The sequence below is a fragment of the Anas acuta genome, chromosome 1 (assembly GCF_963932015.1).
Source record: "Anas acuta chromosome 1, bAnaAcu1.1, whole genome shotgun sequence".
NCBI classification, from domain to species: Eukaryota; Metazoa; Chordata; class Aves; order Anseriformes; family Anatidae; genus Anas; species Anas acuta.
In genome coordinates, this window is record NC_088979.1 from 107,687,109 (window position 1) to 107,710,060 (window position 22,952).

At 34.7% G+C, this 22,952-nt stretch overlaps 1 protein-coding gene across 5 annotated transcripts in view; it reads left to right on the top strand.

Moving 5' to 3' along the window:
- Nucleotides 1-22,952, top strand: part of CADM2 (cell adhesion molecule 2) — a 646,291-nt gene that overhangs the window by 527,565 nt on the left and 95,774 nt on the right. For all 5 annotated transcript variants that reach the window (XM_068691339.1, XM_068691324.1, XM_068691332.1 and 2 more), the window contains 2 exons: nucleotides 2,244-2,414; nucleotides 22,641-22,731. In XM_068691339.1, coding sequence (XP_068547440.1) covers nucleotides 2,244-2,414; nucleotides 22,641-22,731 — 262 coding nt within the window. The remainder of the gene's footprint in view (nucleotides 1-2,243; nucleotides 2,415-22,640; nucleotides 22,732-22,952) is intronic.

The following is a 22,952-nucleotide window of genomic DNA, read 5'->3' on the forward strand; positions in this document are numbered from 1 at the left end:
CTCTCAATTTTTGCTGTACATGTCCAAGAAGATTTGGTATTTTTGTTCCCTCTTACTATGCATTAAGTATTTGAAGATAGCAATTTGTCTTCTATTCATCAGGTTGAATGAACCCAACTGTCTCCAACCTCTCCTTATACATTGTCTGCTTCAGCCACTGACCATCTCTGTGGCTCTTGACTGAACCCACTCCAGTTGGTTGACATCTTCTCAACCTGTAAAGCGCAATTTGGGTGTCTTACTGTAGATGCAGCCACACAAGTACTGAACAAAGAAGAATAACTATTTCCCTTGCCTTCTTGGCTATGCTATGTGTAGTGCAAAGCAGTCTCTTTTTAGCCTTCAACCCTGTAAAGACACACTGTTGACTAATTTTCAACCTGTACTCACTACCACCAGTTCCTCTTCCCTAAAGCTACTTTCTGTCTAGGCATCCCTGAGCCCATTTGGTTATAATCATATCCAGAAAAGGTTCCTTTGTAGTGGAATATTTTAGCCTTTTTTAAGGAGAGGAGTAGCAAAAAAACAAGTGAAATAGGCTACAATAGACATATTTACAAATTATTTTAAAACTCTATTACTAGGGTTTATTTAAAAAGAAAAATATTTAAAAGTCCTAGGTAAGTATTTTGAAAGCTAGCATGCAGTAACATGCCCACTGCTTGATCTCCGCTGCTATTTATATGGGCTTACATTGTTAGCATATGTTACAATCACACCTTCATTTTAGTATGAAGAAACATCCAAGAAGATACAGCTGGTAAAGTGGACAAGCTAAGTAGTTCTGTTGATGAGGATGTCAACAGTTTATAGAACAGTAGCACCATCTTTTTTACAGAAGTAATTAAGGGTTTAATGCCTCCAAATAAGAAGAGGTGTCCAGAGAAATTCTTATAAACATCCACTTAGGAAATCAACTGTTTTTGTTTTTCTGAAGGATTAAGCATCCACAGCCTCTCACTGAAATGAAAGCTGTTGATGTTTTCAGGAGCTGTCTGTCCTCTCTCTGAAGTCAGTAAGCAGTGGTGTGTGTACATTACTTACAAACAGAAAGCTATGTATATACATGTAGGTGGTTATTATTACATTTTGAAACCTAACTCTTGGAACAAAATCTCATATGTGTGCTTCAAAAATTAGTAAGACATTTTTTTTTTTGGTTTTAATAATTTTGCTTCAGTCTTGGTCAGACCCAGTACAATTTCTCTCACCTTCTGATCTCTAAATATTAATTGCCACCTTGGCAGAAATTTAATCTCTTACAGCTTAGCAACCAACTTAGAAACAAAATGCTTGTATGCATGAAATTTCTTAGGGAAAAACAAACAAAAACAACATAACAAACAAAAAAAAAGAAGTTGTGTAACTATGTGGTGTCTTCATTTTTCTGGAGACAATGACAAAAGGCCATCTTTCTGATTTCAGAGGTATTTTTAATCTAGAAGAACCATAAGCCATTTAAGATTTGTTTTCTAAAATTGATCTTTCATGGAAATTTTATGTAGGTCATCTTCTTCTCTAATGGGATTTAGTATAATTTATAAAACTGAAACCTCTCACGTTTTGTTTTTCATTTTTTTAGGACACAGAGGACATATGCAATCTCGATGTAATTTAAGATATATATTTATGTATTTACACATTAAATACTAAGAGGTGCTCTATTTCTATTTTTTTCTATCAACGTTAGTATCTATACTTTGGTTTAGTTTAATTCATTAATTAGCATAATTCTAGCCAAACAGAATAAACAATGAATAAAGTAAGCACAGGATTAATGCAGGCAATCCTTAGTTCACATGGCTTTAGTAATATTCATATGTTGCATTACTATGAAAGATTATAAGCACTGGCATAGAAAATTTAATATTTAGTGACACTGCAAATACATACGGAAAGCAGGGGTAGGAGGAGACTGCACTTTTCTGAAGAACTGCAGAGGCAGTTTATATCAGATTTGGACCTAAACAAATGAGAGACTGGTGATAGAAATTGCCCTCTGAGTGCAGTATCATGTTACCAGTTTTGAAATTTTTGATTTCAATGTTTATCTCCTCCTCTGGTAATAGAAGAAAATTGTGGAATAACTGCAGTCTAATTACTTGTGGTTTAAAGGGATCAATATAGATATAAAAGGTATGTTTTTTCAACAAGTGTGATAGACAGTGTAACTGTCTGATGTTGGACTGTTTTTTTTTCTGAAAATACTCAAAACAAAAACATTTTCTTGTTTTCTCTTTCAGATGTTAAATATTTAAAAGAAGAAGATGCAAATCGTAAAACATTTACAGTCAGCAGTACACTGGACTTCCTTGCAGATCGCAATGATGATGGTGCAGTTGTAAGTTGCAGAGTAGATCATGAGTCCCTAAACTCTACACCTCAGATAGCAATGCAGGTTCTAGAAATACACTGTAAGTAATACACATTATATATGCTTACCTTTATAGCTTCGTTTTGTTTTAGAGTTTCTATTGTAGGAAAATTATAAAAATCTCTGATACAGTGAGTACTGATAACATCTTTCTTTATGCCACTTTCTTTTTTTTTTTTTTTTAATTTCAGGAGTAACTCTAAAGATGTTAGTGAGTGTTTACTAGTGAAAATACCATGAACTATGTTCCTGGTTTGCTTTGAAAAATGGTAGAGAGGAAATGCATTTGTCTTTTTTTGTTTATCATTGTAGCAATATCAAAGAGGGCTTTAACATCGATCATAGTAGTCCATGACTACCCTTGAAAATATCTGAAAACTTGAAACAAGGGTATGAAAAGAAGCAAGTTTTCAGCCAGACTGCTTCAGGAACTTTGAATCCTGCTAATGAAACTCTGTGTAATTCTGGAATGGCAAAAGTCTAGGAGGAAGAGCCCTTTAAAATGTATTTTTAGGACTTGTCTATATAGGATACTGATGTAGATATGCTCAAAGTTTGAATGAGTCTGCCTATGTATCTGTGTGTACTACTAGAAAGTCGTGTTGTCCTTCAAGTCACTTTTCTCACTTATAAATTATGAGACACTCAGGAGAACATCTTTTTCACCATCAGATGACATTTTCATATTTGTTTGCGTTATATCAACCATTCTTCAGTGTACTGTTATATGGGCTTCTGTAGAACACCTGTACTTGTTTGTTAGCTGAAAGAGACATTTGCAAAATATTGTCAGAACAAGTGAAGGGGAGAGACCTTTCATAGATCTGTTTCTAGGGTAGGTGTAACCAAAGGAACGTATTATAAAGCAGATAAGCTTGTCCATAAGGCAGACAAGTTTCCAGTAACTGCAGGTAGTTCCCAAGACACCATGTCAAGGACTGCTGGCATGTATAACTTATTTCTAAACAGAGGAATAGTTCTGTAAGTGTCTAAGACTTGTAGCATACGTAAAATGTGATGGCAAAAACACTCCGTGCATAGAAGCTGACAGCATTGCTAAAAATGCCATCTGTAAGAAGTCTGAAATGATGCAGATGTGGATTAGTATCCGTAAGTATGTGTACTGAAAATAACTATTTTCTGATACATTCTGTGCATCACTTTACTGAGGGAGATCAAAGCCTTTCTTCACCAAATGACTGTTAAACACCTGCCTCTCCTAAAATGTTCCAATGACATCTGTACTAGAGACGTGAATCCTTAACAGCTTTATTTCCATGAATTCTAAATGCCATCACCATCAGCCACTGATCTGGCGCATGCCATCACATCCAAATTGCTAGCTCTTCTTCCGGTGCCCTGCTCAAGATGTTGGCTCTACAGGAGATCTACCAAATCGAATGGTACAGTAGATACAGAAAACAGTATGGTACAGTATAATGATACAGTAGATAGACAGGGGGTTTATAGGTGGTTTAAACTGAGTCACAGTGGCTGCAGTATAATGTGATTCAAGGTAAAGGAAAGCTTCTGATTTGTGTGAGTAACATAAGGCAGAAAAGCCTTTCTGTCATATACAAAAGTCATGTACAAAATTTCCGGAATATACACTGTTTTTCCCTTTGCACCCTAGGCAGCAAGATGCTATCCTACTAAACACCAGCAGGGAGCATCTTTCCCTTTGCCTGTTGCTTCTTTTTTTGAACAAGACCCTTCTCTGTTTTCTGCACATTCACTGAAGTTCTTCAACAAGGACAAACTGCACAGGGTGTTTACAATCCCTGATATTCTTTATGTGCTATGCTGCCCCCTCAGAATGACAACTTACCAAAAGCCATAAGGCACAATTAATTATTCTCTATCCTTCCTGGTTGCTTCATTAATTTTCCACTAACCAATTTAATGCTCTCCAGAACTAGTATAGAATCATTACACATGGAAATATAAGTGAGAAATGTACCAAAATATGCCTAGGTTTAGAAGAGAGGGTAGGAATGCCATATAAAACCATGGAGAAAGCAGTATTTTATTACTGGTGACAAGGAGACTAAGAACAGTCTATTGTCCTTTTCCTTACCACTTACAACTTCATGGTCAACATCTCAGCAGTCTTACCTGGGACAAGGTTTTAAAAGAAATTTTAGGAAAAGAGAAAGATGATTTGGTTCAGCAGAGAGCCTTGAAGGAAAAAGTACAGAAGGGTGATTTGCTAGAGCAATCACAAAGACTTTGAATGGCTTACATAGCACTGGAACTGAGGTCTTTGATTTTATTCTCCTGCTTGTCCTCCTCTATTGCTCACCCTCACAGCTGTGGTACTGCAGTCACTGGAAGCTGATTTTTACCCATCAATTCATAAGATACAAACATGGTAGAGATATGCTACTTGTATTAATAAGAGTCATGCTCACAGGACCCAATGTATGAGATGATCCAATACCAGCTGACAGCAGTTCAAAAATAGTGCTGACAAAACAGATGAATTAACAGGACAACATGAGAAACATCATAAGAATTTGTTAATTTGAAGTCCTCTAGTTCCAAAAGTCACGCTGCCTAAAATCACAAACAAGTAGTGTGGCATTGCTCCATAGGGTATTTGTTCCAAATGTTCCGGTGTACTTCAAATGAGGAGACATCTTGGAAATAGTATGATAAGCAAGTATCTTAAATGGGTGAAACAGAATGGTACAGATGGATGTTAGTTTGCCAAAGAATGGACACAAAATTGATTTGGTATCACCCGCTAGAACTGCGCTTGGTTTTTAAACACCTTTCTAAAATCTGAGGAATTCTATCTGTGGATAGCTCCTTTACCAGTGCATCATGACAGGTTAGAAAAAAAGGGCAATAATAAATTACCTACCTACTTAAGTTGTTTTCTGCCCTGTATAATTATGCTTGAAAGTAAATAATAATGATAATAATAAAAATCTGCTTTGTTTCAAGCAACTACCCCCTGATAGTGGGCAAAGCAAAAAAGATATATATAAAAAATAAAAGCAAATTAAAAAACAGTAGGAACTGAAGTATTGTGTTTGTATCCAGTAGGTAAAAAAAAAAAAAAAAAAAAAAAAAAGCAACATAATGTTTGGAATGACAGGCTTTTTTTTTTTATTTATTTATATCTACTGAATGATAGAATAAAATTAAATCTGTCTTAGGCAATCAGACTATATGAAGCAAGTATTTATAATGAGTCCACAGAGGTCTAGATGCTTTTGAATCCACACAACTGCTTAACTGCTTTTGTCTTTAATAGGAAGTACATTTAAGAATACTAAAGCCAGTAATGCCATCAGCAGTTATATCAATATGCAATATACTTCCCTCCCACAAATCTTGTTGTTTGTTTTTTTTTTTAGTGTGATAGAGCGATCAAATCGGCTTTCACCAGTAGTATGACTGTACATTAAATTGAGCTGAGAAGTGAACTTAAGAAAAAAAAGGTGGTAGTGGTAGTTGTTTTTTTTTATTATTATATTTGTGTGTGTATTTGCATATATACATGTGTAATAGAAATACTTTCTGAGTCTTTCTGCTGCTCTTTTATTTTTTAATAGTCTGGTCCAGAACTGGAGATTATCTGTATTACTTACAGCTTGACCAAAAGAAAGGTATCTTAAAGGAAATTGGGATCAGTTCTTGTTTTCACAGGTCTTTCCAAATTAATTTTGCAGACTTAATATATTAAAATAATATCAATGCTATTGGGGTGAGCATGCTCTACCCCAGTCCAGACTGTGACATAATTAGCTTCTCCAATCTATTGAGCTTTATTTATCAGTAATTTGTGTTATGTCTCACTTGTGCTTAAGCCTGTTCATCTGTATGTCATGCTCTGTGCACTGCAGGGCAGCCCAATGGCCCAATTGTATCTCTTGTGCTGAAAGGTTCGGCCATAATTTACTTTCTGCTTGGCCAGCAGAGGTTTGTGGTAGCATGACACTGCTTGCTGAGTTTATTTTTCCTCTGACCCTTACTGTCAACAGTAAGCCTAAAACAGACTCGTATCCCCTGCGGCTTTGCTCAGAAGTTTGCTTGTCAGCCTAGCTGCCACTGATTATTAGGAGGTGCTTCTTGTAAGTGGTAAATACAAATCTCAGAGGGATGTTTTGTTTCATTGTTTACTTCTGCTTTCAAACTAAAATAAGGTGTTCTTCATTCCTGTATTAAGGAATCACAGGTGCAGCACTTCAGTTTTGAAAGCTTCTCAGTGCAATATTTACAGGATTGTATACTGTAAGTCCTCATGCGCACTCCTAAAAAGACACTTTGAGGGCAAATACAACTTCTGGTCCAGATCTGGGAAGTGAGTGACTTCTGCTCATCCTTTCTCATTGTCTCAGAAGCAGCATCTTCATTTTCCTCTGGGTCTTTTCCAAGCAGAAGCCAGCCAACATGTTACTTCCTACTGAACAGAGTGCCATAAAATTACCCAGTGGTAATTACCTTACCTTAGTAAAAATCCTCTGACTACAGTAAATTACCCAGCAGACCTCAGTAAAAATTAATTGTGTAAGTCTGCCCCAGAGGCTACTTTGAAACTTTAAAGTGAAATCAAATCATTTGAACTTCAAACCTAATCATCGTAATTCTAAAATGGCATCTGTGATGCGATTTGTGCTGACGGACACAGGGAAATTTTGCTCTAAAACTGACCACACTCCCAAATGACAGCACTAATAAGCTAAATATGTGTTATGTAAAGAAGTGTCTAGAGAAGCAATTTTGAGTAAATTCTATATTGGCAGACACAGATGTGCAGTGAATTGTCAGTCTGACAAGTCTATAGCCATAGTTAACTTGCTTCTATAGGCTATTCTAATGATATTTGTGTGATAGGCTGTTCCTTCATTTGTGGGTTGTTATTAGATTCTTTTGCAATGAACATCTGAACTTGGCTTTAAAATTAGGGAGCTATTCCAAGAGATTGTTGGCTATTGTCCGGGAAATACAGCTATTGATTTTGCATTAAATAAACAAAGCACCTCAAATGCAGGAGGCCACAGATAAGCAAATCAGCAATGTACTTGTGCAGCCATGTAGAAAATTGTGTGTGCGCATCTGTGTGTGTGTTCAACGACAGGGTATTACTGTGATTTCTGGTGTATTAATAAATGGAGGTTTCTCTGACAACAGGATTGGTTTAGAATTTTTGCTGGTGTAAGGCAGAGTAATCTTATCAAAGAGGTACATTACCTGATGCTCACTAAGAGAGTTATTCTCTCAGTAAGAGAAACTGTTATTTTTACTTGGCTGGTGTTGTTTTGTTTGTTTGTTTTGTTTTGTTTTATTTTGTTTTGTTTTGTTTTCTTGTTGTTGGAACGCTATTTCTACTATTTTGCATTCAGAAAGAAAGGTGTTATGTGAAAATATAAGATATGATTTATATATATTATAATATGTAATATATAAAGTATATATGAAATGAGCTATTATTTCATAATACTATATGAAAATATTTCATAAGTACTGTATGAAATAAGTTATTACTTTTTAAAGGGCAAGAAAATGGTCATACACGGTGGTCATGACTGTTAGACCCTTTGTCTATGGGGAATGCCTAAGAGAGTTTCACATGAGAACAATCTATTGAAAGAGGGGAAAAAAAAAAAAAAAAAAAAAAGCTTTTTTACTTCTTACTGTTTAATTCTGATGAATTAGTTACATTTTTAAATATCTTTGGTGACTGTTCAGGGTGACCATATCAACTATGGGCTTGCTGTTTTTTTTGTAATTCAGAAGAGGCAGTTGTGTGCTCACACAAAAGCATATGAAGTTGGACACCTCTTAGCTATGATAAATTCTGAGGGGAGATGGACATTTTTCCCGGATACCTACATCTGGTCTGTATTGTAAATGGGTAGAATATGTCCCATCTTCATTCTATTTCAGCCAAGTGGTGGCTGAGGTATAATTTGAGTGTTTGGGAACTGTGGTACATCAGAGACCTGTGGAACTTGAAGCAGGTAGCCAATATCTCAAGCTTAAGCCTTCTTTCAGGAGTACCAAGATGGCACAGATAAAGCAGAATGTTCTTTGGCATGGCCCATCCTATTGTACAATATAACATATGTCAAGGAGACTGAGCACATGGCTGAGGAAATTTCCCATTGAAGCAGCAGAGTTGTCCACAAATGGATGTACTCCTAATGCCTTCATTGGCTTTAATACTTCCTTCTTCAGAGTTCTTAGATTCAGCTCTGAGAACCGTATAAATTTATGACGGGTTTTTGTTTGTTTTGTTTTGTTTTGTTTGTTTTTAAAATCCTTCTGAGCTCATATTGGAAAGCTACACACATACCTGAGTCCGATCCATCTTTCTGACAGAGAAGGACTGTCTCTCACAATGATAAGATACTCCTATCCTTTGGAGGTCAATTCTTCTCCTGGAGAGATGTTCCTTCTTTTCTCTTTCAGTTACGAAATTCTGCTAGATTCCTCTTTTCTTGAGAATGATAAAATTTTGAGGTCTTAAAGTTGACTCCCTGTTCTTCTGAGACAAGTTCAATCTTTGTACACCTTCAGGTTTCCACACAAGACTCACCCGTGATGGCATATTCTTCTGATGTTTACCCTAAACAGTTTTTTTTGTTTGTTATGCTTTTGTTTGTTTGTTTGCTTTCCCTAAATCACAGTGTGAACAGTAACATGGACAATATAGCATCTCAGTGGTATTTCAGTACTGTGGTGACCAACCTTCCATTCTGTCTCCCTTAAAGGAATGATATTTCCATACTAGGTAATGTAAAAGACAGTTTTAAAAATAGTAATAATAACAATGCAAACTGAAAGATGTAGCATTCCCTACAAGTACAGTTCTTCATATTGAATGAAATGTAAATAAGAAGTTATTCTATTTAATTATTTAGCTCAATTATGTAAACACTATGTTAAAAAGCTAAATTATCTTGTTTGAGCTTTTTGTATTAACGAATGTGTGAAACAAATGAAACATAAAGGATAGCTATGGTAAACAGTAAAGAATAATATCTGTGAACAAGAAAGTTCAGTGCCACAATTTACATTTTTAAATGAGATCAATTAGGTTAATGATGGATGAAAATAAGAAATCCATTATTTAAATGCAAAATAATTCAAAAACTTGTGGGTCCATTTACTACCAAACTTTCATCTTTCAAAGGGGATATCTAGTTCAAAGGGTTAATGTACAATCCTGACCTTTCCCATCTGGAGGCTTATGTTCAAATATGGTTTACAAGTGAAATCTAATCTCACATAATTTATTTCTCTCTAAAATCTTTTATAGGGAAATCCACTGAGTTGCTCATATATTCTGCATAGAGATTTTAAAAATATGATATGGGCAGGTTATTCCACTTCACTGTAGAGTGTTTAAGGGAGGCTCAAGAATATTTCAAAGGAAGTTTGGGAGGGAATGTTTAATAAAAGTAGTATGTTCAGCAAATAAACATTAAATATAATTGTTTCAGAATAATAATCTTTTAGGCACAGGAAAGAGACAACTTGTGGGAAAGGATTGAAAAGACAGAGAACATGACTACACCGGGAAGAGGAGCACAGGAAGGTCACCTCTGAACCAGTTACAAATAAATATTTGAACAGCATAGTACTTTGTATGTGGAGATGGTAGCTTGAGTCATTGTGGTGACATTCTGGAGTTAATGAGCACTGGTGGGCTAACAACTGTTGTCTCTCTGGCCATCAGTAGAAATGCCCACAATGACTCAGTCAAGCCACTGAAGAATATTCTTTGGTGATCATAAAAAGAAAAAAAAGTTAGTTGTTAGTTCATCTAACAGGTTTTTGAAGCTCCTAATCTAAGCAATGATCAGTCACTGAAAAGTAGTTAAAAAATAAATAATTTATCTGCATTGTATTTCATAGGATTAATGCCTATATGGATGTAATGTATATTAGATGATCTGTGTAAGAAATATGTAGTGGAAGATTGAATTTACAGAAAAAAAAAATAAAAGCAAGTTTTTAAATACATTTATTTTAACTGCTCTATGTTGTATTGCACTAATAAGACAATAAAGACTGAGTGGCTGAATGATGACAATGTAGTGTCTGAGAAGCTCCAATTAGGTCTCAATTTCAGAAAGAATTTTTCATGTACATGACTAAGATCCATTAAGCCCCATGCATCCTTCAAAATATACTTAAGATATCTTCTTTGTTCTTTTCTAGCCTAGACTAGGTATTATTTCAAATGGTATCATCTTGGAAGGAGACTGAAAATTACACCATCTTTATAGCTCAAACCCCATGTTACAACCCATCTCACTGTAACCTAGTGACAGAAGGTCAAAGAAGTCCTTCCCTATTGAAGAGTTTGTGGGGGTAGTTTATTTCCAAAATTAATGACTAGCAAGCAGGTGAGACAGCTTGGAAGAAACATGTATAGAGGCTATTAGTAGGACTTTCCAAAGGAGAGAAGCTTGCCCTTCTTCAAAACATGATATATATTTATAAGAAACGAGTCAGATTTTCATGTCCTGATACTAACACTTAGTGATTTTTTATAGATTAAAATTTTACAGTGCCCACTGTCTGATAGAAATGTCAGAAAAAGGCTTGAAGGGGGATGCTGAACATCCAGAGCTCTTATTTGTTCCTTCAACAACTTTGGATGTGCTGCAATTCTCAAACCATATTGAAGATAATTTAAGTCAAATGCGAGAGAAAGCTGAAGGCAGTAAGGAAAAGAAACTGAGGACACAGAAGAGAAAGTTATATCAAAAGGTCATACACTGACTCAGACTTAGGCATTTCTTGAAACTTTGGGATTTTAGAAGGTTGGTGGTTTTTTTTTGTTGTTTTTTGTTGTTTGTTTGTTTTGGTTTTGTTTTGTTTTGTTTTCTCTAGCTTCTTCCTTTATTTCTCTTAGGTGACATTAAAAAATTGAGAAAATGGATACATGTGAGTAAGTTGAAGGAAGTTATCTTTGTAAGATAATAAAGATCTTAAAGAGAACAAAGGTATATGTCTGAAGAGGTGAGCAAAATGGGTATTACTTGGTCTTAAGAAGTGGCATCACAGAAATAATTAAAATAAAAGTTGTGAAACTAAGCTTCATCACTTGAGTTCCAAAGTTCACTTGATCACTGAAGAAAACAGAACAGAGTTGCCAATGACAATGTAATTTCTGCCTTGTCATTCCTGTGTGTATGGGACTTAAAGGATAACTAAGAACCCAGTGACCCTATTCTGCAAAACCATACAGTGGGGAAATAACACAGGTAGTGCTACTGGTACTATTTTCATGAAGTGGCACACGCGTAGTACTGTGGTGAGAGTACCTCTCTTTCTATCACTTACCTCAGCAGGGTCTCCCAATATAGCCAACATTACGCTCACATTTCTCTCTCAGTTTTAAGACCAACTACAAAGCAGGTAAGAATGATCAGTGTTGTCTTTACATGACAACAGGAAGTATAAGATTTTAACAAATTTTAAGTGGAATGGAGAGGAGCTGACAAGTTTTGGTAGTGTACCTCCATCTGCTCTTTCACCTTCACAAAACTGCAAGCCATGCATTATGCTCTATCACATATTAATCTTTTTTTTTTTTTTTTTTTTTAGCAATTGTGGTGAATGATTATGATATGACTGACAGCTGAGATGTTGAAATAGGTACTATGAATATTTTTAACAAAGTACCAGATAATCAATTTTTACGGAATTAGTAACTTAAAGGGTTTCCTGCCAGGTTGGTACTTGAGTTCAGGCACTCATGAATTACAAGTGTCAAGAGGGAATATTTCACTGATCAAGCATTTTCTTTTTCCTCCACACTGGCATTTGGCTTGTTGTTTTGCATCTAGGAGAGAGTTTTTACAGTCTTCTGGTGCAAGCTGTTACTATTTTCTTCTTCAACAAGCATTGTTTTAAACTAAATTGAAAGAGATGAGATAAAGGATGACATAATAGTCATCAAAGAATCTCAGATAACAAAGGGACTATATGCTGGTTCTAGTCTTGCTTGACTGTAGAGTGACTTTTAAAGAAGTAAAAAAAGAAGGTATGGGAATATCCATGCAGATATGATACGAAGTATTCACCTTTATCAAAGCGAAGTATTTCAAAAAATATCATAAAGCTTGATTTTGTAGTGTTGTTGAACAGATTTATTGAAATGAAATGCAATTGCCATGACACAAGACATGTTTGATCTAGATCATCTTTCCCACAAATACTACTAATAAAATAAAGACAGATGCAAAATACTTCTTTCATCTCTTTAAGCAAGGAGTAATTCATTATATTCTGAAGGAGAGCATTGAAGATACTGTATTTCCCAGGGTAATTTACAAAAGTTTATCAATGCAGATTTGCTTTGTGAGTGCCTATTACAAAGCAATAAGGCACAAGCAGAAGCCATGCTACTTGTCATTTACAAAAGAAGCCCAATTTGGAAGAATGCTGATTCACAGCTGTAGGATACAAGCAGCTGTTAAGTGTAAAAGCTATTAAAAATGGTGAGCACTTTCACAGAGCTGATTAGAGTACTCCTCTCTCTTCCTTCAGATCTCATTTGGGATAGCCAATTTTATGTTTATTCTTGTATGTACTAGAGTGGTTTGTCCTTGGAAATTTCTTTAAATTTCTCTTTTTTTATTTTTTTTCCTAAGTCTGATTTCTTAGGTTTGTTGTAGTTGTTTTAGAAATGGGAATAAAATTGTGTAAAAATACTGAATTTTTAAAGTTTTGTGATTGCCATCCATATATGAAACAGATGATCTCACAGTTTCTGACAAAAAAAAAAAAAAAAAAGATACCTTGGATACCTTAAGGATCCTATGCTTGCTCCAGTCCTAATCAATCAGTGAATTACAGAATCTTCATCATCTTCAGAGATATCTGCTTATTTTGTCTTTACATCATGGAAATGATGGAAAGTTTCCAAGGAAATAATAGAGAAAAAGCACTATGAAAAATGAAGAGGTCTGTGATATTTCACAAACATACTTTTTTTTAAAAAAAACAAACAAACAAACAAAAAAACAGACACAATCAAGTACAAAACAAATGAATTAGTTTCTCAGGAAATACTTTAAAAATCATCTGGCAGTCATTTATTACCAGGTAACAATAATCTTTTATTATTGCACTGTTAGATTTTTATAACATTTTTAAAATGATAGCACTAGAACTGTTGTTGTTCACTGCCATGATAAAATGTCCAATCAATTTATAGAAGTTTTTAAATATTCAGAAGGTTTGCAATCATTAAATAACACTACAAGGTAAAGATATGCTGTAGGTAGATAGCAATTTAGTTAAACATGTAGGAAGAAAAGTGTGTTGTAATTAATCAGTCATACTAATTTGAAATCTGGCACAAAGAGAAAATGGTGGTTAGTGTACAAAAAGATTGAGCATAAATAATGATTGAGTAAAATTGAGCATTATAGATATTTGCAGAATATGCTTCTACACACATTCATATATGAGAACTTAGAGTGGTCTGAGAGTGATCCTGTTCCTGAGAGTGAACAGGAAGGTGGAGTGCTAATCGAGTACCTCGAGTACTGTGTTCAGTTTTGGGCCCCTCGCTACAAGAAGGACATGGAGGTGCTCGAGCGAGTCCAGAGAAGGGTGACCAAGCTGGTGAGGAGTCTGGAGAACAAGTCTTATGAGGAGCGGCTGAGGGGGCTGGGCTTGTTCAGCCTGGAGAAGAGGAGGCTCAGGGGCGACCTTATCGCTCTCTACAGATACCTTAAAGGAGGCTGTAGCGAGGTGGGGATTGGTCTGTTCTCCCACGTGCCTGGTGACAGGATGAGGGGGAATGGGCTTAAGTTGCGCCAGGGGAGTTTTAGGTTAGATGTTAGGAAGAACTTCTTTACTGAGGGGATTGTTAGGCATTGGAACGGGCTGCCCAGGGAAGTGGTTGAGTCACGATCCCTGGAGGTCTTTAAAAGACATTTAGATGTAGAGCTTAGTGATATGGTTTAGTGGGGACTGTTAGCGTTAGGTGAGAGGTTGGACTCGATGATCTTGAGGTCTCTTCCAACCTATAAATTCTGTGATTCTGTGATTGCGTAATACATTTTTATCCCTTTTATTGACAAAGGAAAACACATGAGCTTTTCTGGGCAGCGGCAATTGCTGGCAATGAAGACAGCTTTAAATAGTAGCCCTTGGTGAGAAAAACCTATCTATTCATCTGGACAGGACTATAATATTATGATCCATTCCTGTTGGGATTCTTGTTAAAAATAATGCAGCAGGTTAGGGCAAGAGGAGGAGAATGCAGTGAGCCTCATGGACCAGCCAAAGCAGATTTTTTTTACATGGCATAAAAGCACAACTCATTTGCTGAGAAGGTGAGGATTCTGTTATTCCTATAAATCACAACAAAATTTCCTCTGGAGGAGTCAAGAAACCTCCTTCCTGTGCCTCTGCCAAATGATCTGGCAACCATGACATGGATGTTATACCATTATGGAACACTGTATTTTTTAATGTGAGCTGTCTGGAGATTACACAAATGTTTTCTGAACTGGAGAGTAGTTAAGACATGCTCCTGGTGATGCTTAGGGTCCATGAAAGTAAGTACTGGCATTCTTGGGAAGCTCATTGGTCACAATGGAAAGCGTGGCTCTGATACACAAGCATAGATCTCTTCCTAAATGGATACAATGGCATCTTTCATATTAATGGATCCGCTGCAGAATTACATTGTTAAACAAAGCCTAGTAGTACTTTTAAAGCTGTTTAAATCATCTGTAGAAGAAATAACTTCTAGTTAACTTCTAGTCTACTTCTAACAAGTGATTTACTCTTCCCTTTCTTTACTGGTGTCTTACTTATTACTGCTAACAGAATTTGCACACAGACAAAAGTCCAAGAAGGATCACAGACCTCATTACAATAAACTCAGATTCTTAGTGCAGATGGAGAGACTTTCATAAGAGCATAAGCTACAGAGAGAGAATCACCTTCAAAGAAAACACGTATAAGAATCAAAGTATTCCAGTGGAGGCCTAGGGTCAAATGATGTTAATGGGATGTTTTCAATTATTTAGAACATGAATAGGGAAAGGAATGCATTTCCCCTGTTTTTGAAATAGGCACTTGATAATTTGGTTCCATGGAAACTAATCAGATAGGAGGTGCTTGCTTTGGAGGCTTATTAATGTTTGTTGTAGTATTATGTTGTATAGGAGGTGTGCATTTATATTGGCAAATAATGTTTGAACTTCTGTGCCTCCCTTTCTTTCCATCATTTTAATTAGGTCCAGCTCTTCTAGTACTGGCCACTCTTCTAAGTTCAAACAGTGTGTGAAAATAAAACAAACACAAAATCCCCATATTGTTTAAGAAACAGAGATTTAGGCAGCATATATCATACTGATGTGTACCGTGAATAGAGGAAAAAACCTCCCCCATGGATCTTTCTTTTTGAACCTCCAAGGAGTCATAAACTAAAATAATTCAAGGTATTAATCTTTCACTGTGCACCTTGTATATACTGAAGCTTATACGTTACTGTCAGAAAATGTGATAATTTTTCTATGCCAGGTCTTTCAATATCCTAAAGACCAATATATATATATATATATATATATATATCTCCTCTGATTAAGAACAACATTGGAAACCAAGAGAAATGTGTTTTCTTCTTGACACTTTCATCCATTTCCATAGAATGATGTGAACCAACCTTTATTCCCTAAACCATAAGTTGAGAACAATAATACTTCAAGTACTGATTGTTAATTGAGCAGCACATAGCTTATATCTATTATTGGACTGCTTTCATCAAAACAAAAGCATGGTAGGCAGGTACAAACAGAAGATCTAAACATTTTACAAAATCACTGTATAGCATGCAAAACCATTAAGGGAAATTATTACAGGAAATTGTCATAGAAGTTTTGTACATCCAACATTTTCTGTTATACCATTTAGCATGGGAATTACAGAGTTCTTGCAATAAACACATTTAAAAACCCAACAACTTGAAGGTACGCTACACTTCATATGAAACAACAATGTGCAAACATAAATGCCCTAGCTGAGTATATCTCCATCACCAGTTTGGAAAAGGTATTTTTAATTTAAGGCTGGTACTAGTAAAATATCTAATATCTGCTTTTGTCATTCTGGTTGTATTTAGTATTTTCTTTAATTTTTGTAAAATTTTTTAAATTGTTTCAACATTGAAAATTTTGCCATCTTTGACAAGTAAGAAAAATACTCCCAGGGCAACAACTTAAAGGTCTTTGAAAACATTTCAGCAACATCTTATTACTTAAAGCGTAAGAATGGATGTACCAGAGATATTTGATGCTAAGTGTTGACAGTACTTTCAGTTAAGCATCCTAGGAAATATGTAGGGAATATTAAAGTTTTACAGAGTTTTCTTTTTAAGAGCATCCTAATCTAACTTTAGAAACTTTTTTTTTTTTTAACATAAGCTAGATCAATGGTATATTCGATGTTATGTTGGTACTAAATGTAAATAGGGACAATTGTACAGAACTTATAGAATTACTTGTAGAAATATAACTTGTGAATTAGAATGAATTAAGAATTTGTTAATACCTTTTCCTTTTTGGTGTGTCAGAAAGTCATGATTTGTCCAAACTAGGACATAGGTAAGGAAAAGGCATCTTCAACTTCAAAGTGAAATCCTAGTTCAAAACCAGAGTAGAAGAAGGACCTTAGAATACCTGGTGGAATTCTGCTATTTCATGATAGGTAGAGATGTCATTGTGCTCCTTGACTCATAGCAGACTTTTTATCCAGACTCTGAAGGGCTGAATACTCTAATCACTATATTACTATCAAGTAAGTATTTTGCTGTATCTTACTTACTTAATGTGAATACTTCAATACTCAGCAGAATGAGGGACTTTTTTTTTTTTTTTTTTTTTCTCTCTCTCTCAAAGATTACTGTATGTACCTTAATAGCTCATTTAAAGAAATAGTCTTAGTAGGCTACTAACATTCTTACAGTCTTAGTAGACTACTAAGACTACTAACATTCCCGGTAAAAATCAAGTTACCAGTAAGTGAGACCATATAGAAGTGGATTCCTAAGACTTGGGGATTTACAGTCCTCCAAGATACAAAATGTGGAAGAACAGGACCCTTCCTCAGGAAGTAATAATACTATCTCTGTAAAGAAAAAGAAAGAGAAAGAGACATTCTTGTTCTGTTCTGCTTCCTGAAATTTTAGCCACATTGAAAGGTATTTTGGGCACTGAACTTAAATTTTATAGTAAGTTGTTGCATTTATTTTTTAAAAATCTGTAATTCAACAGAGAATCGAGAGCTATGACTTAGATCTGCATAGCTGATATAATATTCCTTTGTAAGTAAGAGAAGAACCAATAAGAACTTTTCTGTTAATCCTCCTTTCATTGGAAGTGCAAGGACGGCTACACTTTAAACAGTATAGAGACCTGCCTCTTAACAAAATGTTCAGTGAACTGTAGTGGCAAGTATTGTTCATATTACAATTAAACATATATTTCGATGCTCTGGAAAAAAAGACTGTGATGCACATGTCTTGCATGAATTGGTGCATTTCCAGCACCGTTTTAATTCTAGTGACTAGAAGATAATTAACATTTCTACTCCTGTATTTACCTTCCAATATTAATTTCTTAAAGTCTTATCAAAATTTTTATATTTTTGTATTACTCACACCATACCAAGTAAGGAGGTGGTCTTATTTTCTAAGACTTTAGTTCCATTAACTGAAGATTGTTACATTAGGGAGCGACTGTATGATATCATAGAATAATGTTACCATATCATCGCCATATTACTCTTTTTAGAAAATTATTTTTCTTCTGAAATCTGATTATTCCTACATAGCTTTTACTGATTAATACCTTAAGATGAATAGGGATCATACTTTATTTTAGTTACTCACCCAGTAACTGGAAGTTCTATCAAAAAGTATCCACAGAAGCTCTGGTAGTCCAGCTAGCTAAGGACTAAAGAAAACAAGGACTTCTGAAGTTAGGTAGAAAAAGCAAGCCACACTACTTTTAATGATCTTGGGACCAAAAAGAAGCATGCATGATTCATTTTCTGATTTAGATGATGACCTGCTTTATGATCTTAAACAAATTTCCTTTCTCTTATGCATTCAGTTTTTGCTTTTACTCTGTGGCTGTCAAGGACTTGCACACATGCTTTAACATAATATACAGGAATCTTCCAGTGCCTTCTATGTGATTACATTATCTGAAGAAATTTATATGAAATAATTTGTATGAAGATAAATAAAACTGAATGCAACCTTATAAGGGCTTTAGCTAATTAATTCTTTAGGGGTATAACATATATATGCACACATATACATGTATAAACCCACATAATTAATTCTTTCTTACTTCAAACCATGTAAAATATCAAGTGCATTTTGAAAAACAACAACAACAAAAAAAAAGTATTGGTGATCAGATTAACTGCAAAGGTCTGGTGAGTGATAAGAATTTCCTTTATTTTGAAATAGTTTCAAAGAGATTAAATCAACCACAAAAGTAGTTCTGTAAGGTATTAAAGTTGCCATTAATTATTGCTAAGAGGAAAACAAAAATCATGTGCTGAAGCGTTTAATTTGTTCACGTATCAGATAACATTCATTACCTGAATAACTGAAATCAGTTTTCTACATGTATTCACTGATTTTGTATGTGACTGAATAAAGATGATATTGCCTGATTAAAAGATAGATAAGTCTTCCAAAGCTTTGAAATGACTTCTCAGGTCTTGTGCAATGAGATGTGCCTAGATCCTAGAAAGAAAAGAAATAGAATCACTCAGTAAAACTTTTGCCTTTAGTCTGCTGAAACGAGAAAGGATATATCTGGAAAACCCATTCCATTGTTTTTATCTGTAATCAGTCTTTAATTGTTATTTCTAGTAAAAGGGCAGATTCTTTGCACATGGTGGGTAGAAGATACCTTGCCATGTGTCTAACGATATGTTTGAGTCTCAGTTCACATTGGTGCTGACAATCAATTGCAGCTCATAAGTACCTCATTATTCAAGCTCAAGACTGTAGGGCCAAACAGCTTTCACACTGTTGCTTGTGAATAAATGAGTCACTGGGGAGTGAATCAAGTGTGTTCTACTGCGAAGTCTTGCTACACTCATATGAAACATTTTTTTTTATTAAAAAAAAAAAAAAGTACTGTTGGATTTTCCCAGTACCTACTATTTTTGGAATATTTATCTCCCACATACTGTCATTAGAGCTCAAGAAAAGAAAGCGGTTTTAATCACTAGTCCCAGAATTCTGCTTTAAATACTCAACTACAATATTTTACTACAATGAAATTACTGGGCCAATTCTTAAAAAAAAAAAAAGATGCAAATTATTAAAGTTTAAACAGGTGTAAATTGCTACTCTTATTAACTTTAGAGAAGAAGCTCTGACCCATAATAAAACCAAACCCTAAAACCTACTCCATTTGTTTTGTTTGGGTACAAAAATAGAGTTTTTAGACATGCTTACAAATAACAAGCTGATGGGCATATTTGAAAATAAGCCAACTTATTTTATACTGCAACTATATTATACTTATTTTGTACTCCAACTATATTATACTGCAAACCCTACAGTATTGCAGGGTTTTTTGTTGGTTTGTTTTGGTTTTCTTTCTTTAAACTTTGTTTTCTACTGGTGGAGGTGTTTTCTGAATATTAGGTGATATTCATGTTGTTGTGATTAATGCTTCTGGGTGTGACAGGTTAAGGCCCAGTGTGTTGATAGAATACATTTATACTTGTCAAATATATCTAAAAGAAGTAGTTCTAGCAGGAGGTAGTATTTTGTAATAGAATGGTGGAAATATATCAGTCAGCAAGGGTTTATTATCTTTTTTAAAATAACATTTTGAGATTAGTTTTTATGCAATTTACTTTTTTTTTTTTTTCTCATTTTAAGTATAGATGTGAAAGTAGAGGGCTTGGTCTTAAGTTTTCTCTTTATAAGCGTATACTTTAATTCTGGAGAGAAATCAAGGGCAGCATAAAAAGAAAAATGGAAACAGCTACACTGAAAATTAAGAACCCAAAAAAGAATATCATCTGTAAAGGACTGATGATAAAATACAGAAATTGTGAATCATAAGCTTCCCTAAAAATTATGTATTGGATTAATTGTTGTGTTTCCTGTTTTAAAGTAACAAGTAGGTAATGTAAAAGTAAATTAACAGGGAAAAGCACAAAGGAATATATTTCTTACACTATCTTGCTGTGTGTTAGAAGCATTAGACCTTTCCTATCCTACTAGTAAGCTCATTTTTGGAAGTGCATGAAGAACAGAACATCGGGGAAAATGGCACTGCATTGATCCATGCAAATACAAGTTTAATTGTCTGAAATCCCCTCTTCTATTAGGGTCATTTACAGTAACGTATAACATAACATGCTGATCATCTCTTAAATATTTAAGCCAGTAATGCTGCCTAGATGTGCCTTTCATTTCTCTCTTCACTTGTGGCTATCATGATTACTTCCATCAAAGTTTAGTTTCTTTTTTCATATTTCTCTGGAAACCTCTTGATCTCATCGCATTACTTGTTTCCCTCCCTCTGTTAAATTCTTCACGTATTCCTATCTGATACTAATTTCTTCCTCTGGTCCAATGCATAGTCAAGAGAGTAATTTATTCATCTCCAGTAGTACCACTGAAATCACAGAAGTACTTGATGGCCTGATTTATTAAGGCACTTGAGGTCAGTGCCTTAAGTATGTGCTAAAAATGAAGCAAATGCCTGCATGACCTGCAAAGGATTAGTCACCTGCATAATGGTTTCCAGGGTCCTTAAAAATGTGAACTTGTGGAGCAGATTTGCTACTGGTGTAAGGTTAGAGCAGCTGTATTGAAATCTAAATGATGCTGACAATGCTTTCAGTAGCATTATGACAAATCTACACCAAGCCTTTCCCTTTTCTTGTCTTGTGCCATGCTGATACATTATGATATGCCAAAAATAAAAATCAAAGGTAGGAAAAAGCTTTTACCATTTTCAGATGTTTATATGCAACTTAGTGATTAATAAGACTATTAGCATCTCAATAAAAAAAAAAGTACAACAGCATATCTTTTTTTTTTTTTTTTTGCATTTGATTTTGTAGTGTCATACTGTCATGCTCTTTCACATTTGCTTGATAACAGGATATCTGTGGTGTCACTGCTAATGCGAATAGGAATTGCAAATCAGATTAAATAAAACTTGAGTAACCCCAGGTTTGCAGGTTAAATCATTTCATATGCTATAGATGATGTGTGTTTTGTATTAGGCAACTGCAAGAAACAAGGAGTCATATTTTCCTTTCCTCACTATGACTGTGACCAGTTCTTCTTCTTCCTGAGGAGAAAAATATTTTGTGTACAGGTGTTTCTTTCTGTGTATAGGTGTTTCTTTCTTGTTTCTCCTTGTAAATGGTGCCCCTTCCATTCATGTAAAATAGTTTGATTATGAGGGTGTATCTTGGCTGGTAAAATGTTCTGAAAATTAAAGATCTCCTGCAAATACTTCATTCTGCATGAATTCATAATTTTTATATTGTATATCTTTTTAAAGTCATAACCAGAAAGTTAATTCCAGAATACAGGAAAATATTTTTAAGTTTTTAGGATGTATTACAGGCTTTTCTATAGGGTTTTTCAATTATATTTAAAACATTCTCTTTGACTTTTTTTTTTTTTCTAAAGAAAGTTCTGTTTTAGGGGCAGCATTATTGCATTTCAGAAATAATATCCTGTAAAATGCCTATAACAAGGTATTTTAACTGAAAGCCCATCGTAGCTTTCTTATTATGATTTCAAGCTTCTGCAACAATAAAAGTGTTCTTATTCAAATGTATATCATTGCATTCATACCTTTAATAGCAGCATTCCATCATATCAACCTATAAATAGGCAAAGAAACAATTGCACAGAATACTTGTTATTCATCTTCAATATTTTTTATTTCATTGTTAGGTATCAGACTTTGGAATACTCTTATGGAGTATCTGCATTGAATAGAGAAGAAAAAAGTTATTTCCTTGGAGCTTACACATACTTTCTATCTGTATTTCCTTGTGATATAAAAAATTTATAGTTTTAGTTCCATTGGTCATTTTTATTGCCTTCTTGAAGACAATGAAAATCACACAAGGCTTCAAATAAAAGCATCTCCAAGCGTAAATTAAATCTAGGGTGTAGTCTTTTGTAAGCAGAGAAGAATGTACTCTTAGATAATACATCTTTTTTTTACTGTATATCAATAAGATGTCTATTTTCTTTTCTTCCTAGATACACCTTTAGTTAAAATCATTTCTTCCAATTCATGGCCCGAAGAAGGACAATCTATAATTTTGACTTGTGAATCCAAAGGAAAACCAGTGTAAGTGATTTAACAAGTAATATGTTTTGTTATTTTCTTTATTCTGCTGTGATTGCAATCTTCAGCTGCAAAAATCTGCTGTTTTTGTCTCGTCCTGAGGTGTAATGTAATCTCTGGGATAGAAATCCCCTTGAAGCCTGTCTTCATTAAGTGTCTATAGAAGATTGGTCTTTTACTTTGTCATTTATTTTAGTTTTCAGGAAGAATTCCAGCTGTGATTT